The sequence below is a fragment of the Cyprinus carpio genome, chromosome B18 (assembly GCF_018340385.1).
Source record: "Cyprinus carpio isolate SPL01 chromosome B18, ASM1834038v1, whole genome shotgun sequence".
Lineage (NCBI taxonomy): Eukaryota > Metazoa > Chordata > Actinopteri > Cypriniformes > Cyprinidae > Cyprinus > Cyprinus carpio.
In genome coordinates this window covers 26,504,304-26,514,535 of record NC_056614.1, presented here as the reverse complement: position 1 = coordinate 26,514,535, position 10,232 = coordinate 26,504,304, and the positions used below count along the sequence as shown (strand labels likewise).

Here is a 10,232-nt window from a genome sequence, read left to right as displayed (position 1 = left end):
TAAACACTGAGATCATACGTCACCTATAAAAGTCACTTAATGCATTCTGAGCTGGATTGGAGAGCTTTAAGACTCAAACATGCTCTATCAAAGTGGCCTTCAAAAGCCCTACCGCTCACGTTAAAATATTCCCTCTCACGAGAAAAGCCTTTGCATGTTCACAAGGTCCTCTGCAGTCAGCAGACATTCCAAACACTCACGGTCTCCATGGTTTCGGTCCGTAACAGCCGTCAATCAAAGTGCACTGGAGAAGGCCTAGAGTTCATACGGGGGAACATGCATTATGCATTACAGCAATAGGGAGAACACCTGAGGAGAAGCAGTAGGACATGATGTGAATAAGGCATGATCCTGATGCACTGCAGTCTGGCTTCAGAGGAAAGAACCTCAAGAGGAACGACAAAACTGCTCCACTGCAGGAGACTAAAAGCATATAATGGGTACATCTATAGTATATTCACACAGATGTCTACAGACGCTCATATTTCTGAACTCTGCAAGTACTGGAGAATCTCTGAGTGGCCATTAAAAAGTCAAAGTTCTCAAGGTGTTGAGATCAAAAAGGAAAAGAAAAAAAACACTATAAACATAAAAACAAAAACATTTTTTTTTTTTATAGTGGAAAAGGTTCCTTTATAGATTATTAAAATGGATCCTTTAAGAACTGTTCACTGAAAGGTTCTTTGGTGAACCCAGAATGATCCTTTTATTACACTGCTACGAGAACCGCCTTTTGGAAACTTTATTTTTAAGAGTAGAAGGACATCGAGGCATGCTTCCAGGCATTAAAATAATGCTGTTTTCTGAAGAACTTACAAAAAGCAACCCATAATTTCCTAATAAGTTCCCAAATGACTTCCTCAGTAATCCAATCATAAGCGAACTGGTTTGTGGCACTTGAAATATATTGAAGTATATTGTAAACAGCATTTGAAGCGCCTTCTAATGTGCTCATGTAATTCAAACAGTAACGTCTAAGGTTATAGGTTCAGTTCCAAGGCTGAATGCAATGCGATATGACTTGGATAAAAGAGTTTATCCAATGCATTAATGAAAATTTAAATTAAAGTTTTTTTTTTGTTTTTTTTTTCAGTTTTACAGAAAATATAACTTATAAAACAGAGGGAAGGCAACATGTTGGGTGGCAAGAACACTTTAAAGCACCTACCTAACCAAGTCCAACCAAATTAAGTGGCTTTATGCATAGGAATGTTAAAAAACCTTTACTTATATACTAAAATAAAATACAAAACTGGTCTAAAACAGCCTAACTATCATCAAATGCCTCAAAAACCCAGTCTTTACTGATTTCTGCGAATCTCAACATAGACCTGGAGTAAAAAAAGAGCACTTCCATGAGATGGACAAGGTAAGATAGGCATGAGTAGAAGTCAGTCCAGAAAGTAAGAAGGAACTGTCAGCCATGTCAAAGCCCACACATATTACCCTTTCATTACCAGAACTCTTTCATGTCTCATGGCATCCAGGACGTGAGAGAGGACTGTGTGTGCCCAGAGTCCAGACATTCCTCCTTTCACACTGATGCTGGAGAAAAGCATGTTGGAGACAAGAGCACAATACTCCCAACACACAAAATATTTCACAGTTACAGGTAAAGCAAAAGTTCCAAATCCCTAGCAGCAGCTTCACACACTTTGGACAATTTGCGATTGTTAAAGTGAAGCTTTGGATCTTATTCAAGTTTAAATTGGATGACAGAAAACACACTATGACTATGAATCCTTGATTAACTCAGTCCTGAAATGATAGATTTAATCTTAAAATGAATGGTCTAATTTCTATGCTTAGAAAGACATAGTATAAAATAAAACCGATGATTTACTATTCAGACAGCATTTCAAAACATTACAGGCACTCCAGATGCAAAATTCATTGTGGGAAAGGCAATCCCAAAATGCACTGTGACAAATACAGTGATGATCAACTTATCCAAAATTGGAAGCCGAGTCCAGAAAATATCAAATGGTTTCCTTGGCTTTTTTTCAAGGTGAGTAACAACTTAAAATACTATAAAACCTATATAAGGCTTTAAAAGTTTGCTTTAGGTAAAAACTCTAAAATGGGTTAAGGTTTCATTTCAGTAAAAGACAAAAACATAACTTATTTTTGTGCATGCATATGTCCCTTCTTCAAAGTCAGTCTATGGGTTTTTTTCCACCTGATATATAATCCACCAGGCAAAAACCACAACCGAACTATCAATTACTTCTAAAGTGCAACCAAAGTTTAATACTTGAGGTTAGGGATTTTAAAAAATCCTTAACCCTAAGTATGAGCAACAGTGATGTTATCTTCAAGCTGAAATGGGGACAAAAAACAAAGTAAAAACCCCAAAAACTTGAGTTTGATGTGTGGCGTTTATTTGAACAATTCTGTTACCAAATCTCTATTAAATATACATCTCTCATTCAAGTTCGAAGCATCAGAGGAGAAAGCTAAACTCCAGCATTTACAAGCACGTCTGGACGCCCCGTGTCCTGTCCCGTTAAGGCCCCCCAGGCATTTGGCTTTCTCTTGGACTGACCGGACAGAATGAAAACACGTCGGAAGCGAGACAGAGGGAGAAAGCAAGTGAGCTAGCATGACTGTAAAGCACAGGATATGAGAAACGCTGGACGGTCGCTCCAGCTCATGAAGAAGATTAGATTTAGATGGGGTTAGAAACCATAATAGAAGCCATCCAGCCTAAAGTGTTACCGCCAGGAGACAAGAATCATAAATTACAGTCCAACGGATTTTTTTTTTTTACATTGTTCATATAAAGGTTATTTAAAAAAAAAAAAAAAATTTGAAAAATCTATGACTCCTACGCAACAGTTTTGAAGGTCTGCAGTATCAAGTTGGTTTGGTGGATGAGCCGGTTGGCACTGGCAAACACGTTTATTGCCCTGGAACAGAGGCGGAGAGGGAAGGAATACAAATTAGATCACAACACATTTTACAACCAAGAACTTTCAGTTAGAAATGTATATGAAAAATGCAAATAATAAAGGTGAAGATAATGAGGTAGTTCTTAAAATGTCCATACTTTCCGTCTTTGAAGTATGTTTTGAGAGTGTCGCTGAAGCTTTTTGAGTGTTTCACAAACTCTTTCTTCTGATGCTCAAGTGCCTGGAAAACACAAAGCCATTTTCATTTCTTCCTTCAGCAAGTGAGGGATAGAGATGATGTTATACAGTCCACTGACCCTGTGTGTGTGTGTGTGTGTGTGTGTGTGTGTGTGTGTGTGTGTGTGTGTGTGTGTGTGTGTGCGGTCACTCACTCTTCTGTTCTGGTACTGGTATTTCTTAAAGACGTTGTTCACCGTGTCCAGTAGTTCTTTTATGGCACTGGCTATATCTCTGTAAATGCCGATTAAACAAATGTTTAGAAATACTGTATGAACGTCTCAGTCATGTGACTTTTTATGCTTTTTATCAACCATATTTATGAACATGAGCAGGGAAAAGTAATAGTGGTGAATACACAAAATTGTACTCTTACTGCGCATTACATACAACTGACAAAATTCTTAGGTTTTAGAAGAAAACTGCATACAAAATCCTACTGCAAGGCTTCATTACCGATTTTTCTTTTAGTTTGGGGGTGAAATAAGAACCAGACGTTTCTTTAATTATTAAATAAATACTTCAAAAAGAAACTCTGTCAGGGCAAGCGCACATGTAAAAACTGACGTAATGAAACGCAAGCCATGATGCAAAAGGGGAATTATTTGTTAGTATTTGTGTGTGATTGTGGGCATATTAACGTTCTCACTTGATTGTCTGCAGGAAACGGACTCGGTCGTTGATTTCATCAGGGATTTTGCTGAGGATCTGTTTCAGAGCGCGAGCTCTTTCATTCAGGTCCTGGAACTCCCGCTCAGGCCTGTCAATCATGTACTCTGCACACACAGAACACGCCCACAGGAAACACTCAGTCACCATAGCAACAACAGATGACTTGCCTCCAATAACCTGTCATTAAATTGTGATGCACTTAATGACTACTTTTAATGGCCGATCATGATTGACAACCATCTGAAAAACCACAATACGTTCCATTGAATAAAAGTACAGAAACGTCTATATCATTCTGTAAAACACAGTCAGGCACCTCAGCTTATACAAGGATAGATTACAGTAGGAAGAGCAAAACGAGGATTTTACAATGGGCTTGGATTCAATTTGGAAGAACATTTAGTTATTATTCTTTACATTTCAAATAAACACAAACGAGCATTACCCGGAAACCCAGTGCGCGTCTGTGCATTCATTAGCAGCATAAATCTGAACATGTCAAAAACACTTGCAAAAAGCACAGAATTAAATTATGAGGGAAAATACATTCCAGTTATTACTGGGTTTTAATTCATGAGGAAACAGCTCCCCCTAGAGGCGCGAGGCTGCATGGCTAACAACACTTTGCATTGCAAACCATACACAATGTTCCAAGGCTCTTCGAAAATATGGAAAATCATACACACCCTCAACATCATCGGCAGCCATGCGTAATAAAGACTCGGTGAAGTTGATCTCCACGTTCTTCTTCTCCAGAATTTTCATGATAATATCCTGAGTCAGCCCTGGGTTCTCCTTCTCTGCCTGACATCAACAAATCAAGAGCACAAGTCAGTCCACAAATAAAGCTTACAGCATTTCTGATATTTAAAAAAGAAACTAATTTTATAAATGTGCTGAAAACAATGAATCTATAAAACTTCTCATATCTTCGAGCTTGAGACATCATTTCATTTTATTAAATATTGACTTTTAATCAATATTTTATGTATATTACTACTACCATTAGGAACAGATAAATGAAAATGTGTGCTTTTATGATTCTAACATTATGATTTATATGACTGTGTTACATAACAGTATTACAAAGCCATGAGCAGAAATGGGGCTGCTGAGACAGCAAAAGTAGAAAAACTATGATTTTCCTCCTGAAATCTCATTGTAAGCGAGATATTTCAGGAATGATGAAGAAAAGAAAACCCAAAAGACTCAAATCAAAACTGAAAGTGAACTTTTGTAGCACACTTTTCTCCCCTGTGATCCACTTATAATGTTAGTCAAGGTTTTCACGATCAACCAAAAACAGTATATAATTAAAATTGCTGTCTTGTTACAGTGGGCCCTATTTTAACGATCTAAACTCATGATCTAAAGCGCATGGCGCAGGTCCACTCAGGGCCTGTCCGAATCCACTTTTGCTAGTTGAATTGGTCTAAACGAGCTGTCCCTAACAATGGGAGTTTTTTGGGCGTAACATGCAATAAACCAATCAGAATGTCATCTCCCATTCCCTTTAAGAGCCAGTTGCACTCGTGCCATGACGGATTTGCTATTTACACGCCGGAATTTGCAAGCGCAAAGACAGAACACGTCTCCAGAGAGGAAACGGATCTAAATACATGCAAGGGTGCATATTACTAACGCTCTTTAAATTAAAATATATATATATATATATATAGCGCCAGACTTTAGACCAGGTTTGAGTTGGTCTATGGCACAGTCTATTTTCAGTTCATCCAAACAGCAACGCGCCAACATTGCACCTGAACACACCCCTTTTTCGACCAGCATGCATGGGCACACAAATGGGCGCAAATGCAATTGCTAATTAAACAAAGCGGCGCAGGACAGGAAAATGAGAACTGTGTGAGGCTGAAACTAGCAAAAACACTTGCACCGGGTGTATGATAGGGCCCAATATGTTTAAAATGTAATCTTTATATGCAAATGACCTCTGTTATGATCAGGTGCATCAGGATAGGCTAAGTTACTGAATATGAAATGTAAAATTAGCCGTCATATGCGAATGTTTTAAAAATATGTCAATAAACAGGGATGCACAATAAATATCAGCACAACTGAATGTGCAGATTCCATCTTTAGTTTTTGCCTTTAGAACTCTTCCAAGAGGGCAAAGAAAACAAAAGCACTGCCTACATAGCCATTTGAGTTCTGACTAATATTATTTTCAAGCCCTGGTGACATCTGCAGAAAAGGAAAGTCATTTAAGAGAGGGAAAATGTTACTACATTATGATAACAGATCATGAATACATATTCTTTCTTTGTAAATGGGATCTATTTCGAGTTCTACTTGATGTAGATGAAATTCGGATGGACTGAAGGTGATTTTCTGACACATTAAAATGAAGAAATGATAATGACTGAATCCCATCATATTTACTCACCTTTATGAAAGCTGCTCTCAGAGTCTGTGCCGCAGACAGATTTACTCTCTCCAGCTGTGACACACACAAAAGCCATTTTAATTTACTGCAAGATAAAGCAGGCTGTTTGGTTTTAGTGTCGCACACATTATACACACTCATTATCACCACATTAAAATGAAAATATAGTTGATTGTAGGTGTAGATTTTGCCTCTAATTAAACATAAATGAATCCACAGAAGCACATGTAGGCTGTGTCAACTGTGCTCGTATGCGAGTATAAAGATTAGTAATATTACAAAAGATTTCTATTTTAAAATCAAATGTTTCTCGAGCAGCAAATCAGCATGTTAGAATGGTTTCAGAAGGATCGTGTGACACTGAAGTCTGGAAAAATGATGCTGAAAATTCAGCTTTGATCAAAGGAATAAATAACATTTGAAATTATATTACAATGAAAAAAAAAAGTTTTCATATTGTAATAATATTTCTCAATCTTACTGTTTTTACTTTATTTTTAACACAACCAAAACTGAACACTCTCCAAAACCAGGGACTGACCACTGTACCTCATTGAAGACAGGGTACATCACGGCGTAGAGCGTCATGGATACCATCGAGGTCGCGTCTGCTTCATTCTTCATCTCTTCCATTGTCATCTTTGTCAGGGTGCGGGAAGGGATGGGGGGAGCGTCATTCACTCCCGGGGGCTCGCGATGAGGAGGGCCCAGACGATCGCTGAAAGGGAAACCAATGAGGAAGAGATTATAAAAGGGTAGCGGGATTTCATTTCACAGGTAAGGAAATGACATTTTCAACTTGCGTTCAAAAGGTAGACGTGATAGCCATGGGAAAGCGCCAAGTTTTCAGTGAGATTTCGGCGATTCAGGCCCCTCAAGATTAAAGGAATGAGACACGTGGCCAGCGCTTGCCTTACGGTTAGATTTTGAATTTGTCTTTTTGGGTCGTACGGACCAAAGACAATACTGTGAGACATAACTAAATTCAGCAGTAAATAAAGGCCCGTTCACACAAAGAACACTAAAGAATTAGTGTCTGCACCAACATACGATAATCTTCTGTTTATTATAAGTACGTGCTGCACAGTTTTGTACATGGATTCTTAATCTTCTAAAAAAGACTCAATATCATTCCTCTGTGTCATTATCATTACCGTCTCGTATCATTATAATCTTGACAAAATCTAAATCTCAGAGTTCAATACTTGGTGGCTATTTTGTGATGGATGTAATACTGTGACAAGAATTTATAAATTTGTGAATTTGTGAAAATTCCATATTTAGTAGAACATTTCAAATGTCACAGGAACCTCAATTTTTGTAATACCAACTTTAAATTTGAAATGTGGTGATTTTAGATTCCAATATATTTTTAAAATTTGATACATTTGTGACAGGAAAATTTCATTTTTTTTTTTTTTAATTTTTTTTTTTTTAACAGGAAAATAAAATTTTGTAATATCAAAATTGGGAACATACAATTGTATAGCAATTTTAGATTGCAAAATATTTTGGGAAATATCATATAAAATAAGAAAAACATTGTACATTACATTTTCTTTACTATATTATAAATAAAATTCAACAAATAAAGGCTTGTTAAACACGAAGAATCATTGTAAGCATGCACTGCAGTTATGTTTTTTGCCGCTTTAAATGCTTGAGTGGATTCTGATTGGCTTTCGTTGTTTTTATCATTCATCAGTTGGGAAAAAAAAAATTTATGATTCCAATATTTCCTCAGTTTAACTGTAGTCTATGTTTCCTTGTTTGCATAGGATTAGAATGATTTCAAACCTTCATAGCTACGATGATCTCAATAGCTTTGGTGTGAACAGGCCTCAAGTCACCTTATTTCTTCTCAACATCCACAACAACATGCCAAAGTGTTTATTCCTTCACCCAACACGTGTGGAACAATAGCGCTTGTTGTTATCTGCAGAAGGTCACGGTTCCTCTCAAGCTACCAGGAACATTACAAACCATTGAAAGTGAGGCACGCTTATCTCAATGCCGTTGATTCAGACTAATGGACAGGAGGCCGTGAGTCATTCCCACCTGATCGGAAGGCCTTTGGCCCCGCGGTGGGAGGCAGCCTTATCTGGGTGACATTCACAGGGATCGCTGTGACGTCGTCACATAGAGCAGGACTACGGTTGGAAATACCAGCACTCCTCTTATAAAACACGGTTGCCAGGTTACATATGCATTATAATGACTCACTGACAAAGGCCAACCAACACCTGATTCCTTAGTGTCTCTAGTCAGAGTCTGACCTTGGCACTGAAGCTGGTAACGCCCTAATGCAGATGAATCCTGGCACCTATACTACATTTTTACCTTATAATGCATAAAAGATTAATTAAGCAAGAGAAAGTGAATCAACATATTTAGTGTCAAGTGAAGGAAAGTTCTGCCAATTATTAAACCACATCATCATAAAATAATCCAGCTATGCATTACAATGGTATATTTCGGTTATTGCAGAGTTGTTGTATTTCTGTTTGAGTAAATAGTACTTCTTTCAGAAATGTTTTTTCATCACATTACTGTAACTACATAAATACCACCATCATGTAAGCCAACTTGTTTGAAAAACGCCACTGAAAAACACACCAGCTGACCACTAAAATCAGCTTTCATGAATAAATATGACTGATTAAGTCAGAACATGGTGGTTTTTGAATCTGATGTTGATTAGCTGGAACAAATCAGGCTCGATACATATTACAGTTAAGACACAACACATTCAACATAAATAATTCTCCTACTCAATTTTTCAGTAAAGACACCAACAAAAACTTCATGCATTTCTTCCACTCAAGATTCCAATCAAAGGATAAAATTTGTTTTATATATTAGAAATGCCATGGGAATGTTTCTATATTCTGTATATGTATATATCTTCTCCAAGCAACTATCCTTTCATTTTCCAAACAAGATTTTACATCATTCTGCCTCACGGCTCATTATACATTGAACGCTATCTGCCTCTTACTCAAGTGGATAAAACCATTTTGAGGGTTATAAAAACATTTCATAAATTCAGAGCAATTTCATTCACTTGAGAGATCTGAAGATCGACAGAAGAGCAAGCTCAGTGGCAAATTTGCCACATTGTTAAACCAAATATAAATAAATGTATCAAATAACGTCGTAAACAACTGCCAGACTGATTCAAGCTGTCAAGATGTTTCAGGTTTACACCCAACTGTGACGTCATCATATTTATCAAAAGGCAGTTGTAACAACAGCCTGATCTGAAACTGATCTGTGATATCAACGCTTCAGCATTTGTATAATGATATAACAGCCATCAGATCTGATTCTGATGGCTGACTGGTGTAAGATCAAAAGCTATTTCATAGTCAATGTTGTCATTCTAAACCTGATTGTTGACTGATTATATTTGGTCTCAGTCTTCAGCAGGCCTAGTTTCGCTGTCTTTAAAACCGATTTACTCTCCAATACAACTTGAGGCCTGGAAAATACTCATCTAAGATGGGCTACCTGGCATTGAATAAAACGTAAAAATCAAATAAATGTAAATGTAAATGTTATTACTTTTCTTGGTTTCTGATCTATTGTGAAGATCTGATTAGCTGGATTGCTAAAGTCTCTGTTAGCTAGGTGACTGCTAGTCTCAACCGAATTATTTTCATAGAAATCCGAGCGAAATGAACACCGTTAATTACAAGTTATAGTTAAAAAGAGTATTTTCACCCTCTCTTACCTGTGTGAAGCTCGTATAGGTGTTTATTTGACTGCTGGTTAGCTCGGTAACTCTTTTGAATATTTTCCTTTCTGTGTGGAATCGCTCGCCAAAGACGGAAGTTTTCTGCATGACCAATCTAAAGAACGAGGGGCGGGGCTACGTGTCGGTGTGAGCCAATCAGCGAATACCGAGTGAATAGAACGACGCGACGTCTGACGTTTTGTAGTCCTCAAAAACCACCTAAAACGGTGCAAAAGAACTACAACTCCCAAAAGCCTCCCGACGTGCCGTAAAAAGACAGGCGTCTGAT

General features: G+C 37.5%; 1 protein-coding gene across 1 annotated transcript; it reads right to left on the bottom strand.

Moving 5' to 3' along the window:
* Nucleotides 1–2,359: 2,359 nt before the first annotated feature.
* On the bottom strand, nucleotides 2,360–10,095 carry pdcd10a (programmed cell death 10a). Its single transcript, XM_019122040.2, has 8 exons — nucleotides 9,941–10,095; nucleotides 6,757–6,925; nucleotides 6,208–6,261; nucleotides 4,487–4,604; nucleotides 3,778–3,904; nucleotides 3,284–3,362; nucleotides 3,050–3,132; nucleotides 2,360–2,909 (listed from the first exon to the last, which is right to left on the bottom strand). The coding sequence occupies exons 2-8, from the start codon at nucleotides 6,844–6,846 to the stop codon at nucleotides 2,828–2,830; spliced, it is 633 nt and encodes a 210-aa protein (XP_018977585.1). The 5' UTR covers nucleotides 6,847–6,925; nucleotides 9,941–10,095; the 3' UTR covers nucleotides 2,360–2,827.
* Nucleotides 10,096–10,232: the final 137 nt, after the last annotated feature.

Bases quoted from the DNA above. Each gene is read 5' to 3' on its own strand.
- pdcd10a (XM_019122040.2), bottom strand. From the start codon at position 6,846: ATGACAATGGAAGAGATGAAGAATGAAGCAGACGCGACCTCGATGGTA. The intron at 6,262-6,756 runs GTACAGTGGTCA...TGTGTGTCACAG, and splicing joins TGTACCCTGTCTTCAATGAG to CTGGAGAGAGTAAATCTGTC. The intron at 3,133-3,283 runs GTGAGTGACCGC...TGTGTTTTCCAG, and splicing joins ACCAGTACCAGAACAGAAGA to GCACTTGAGCATCAGAAGAA.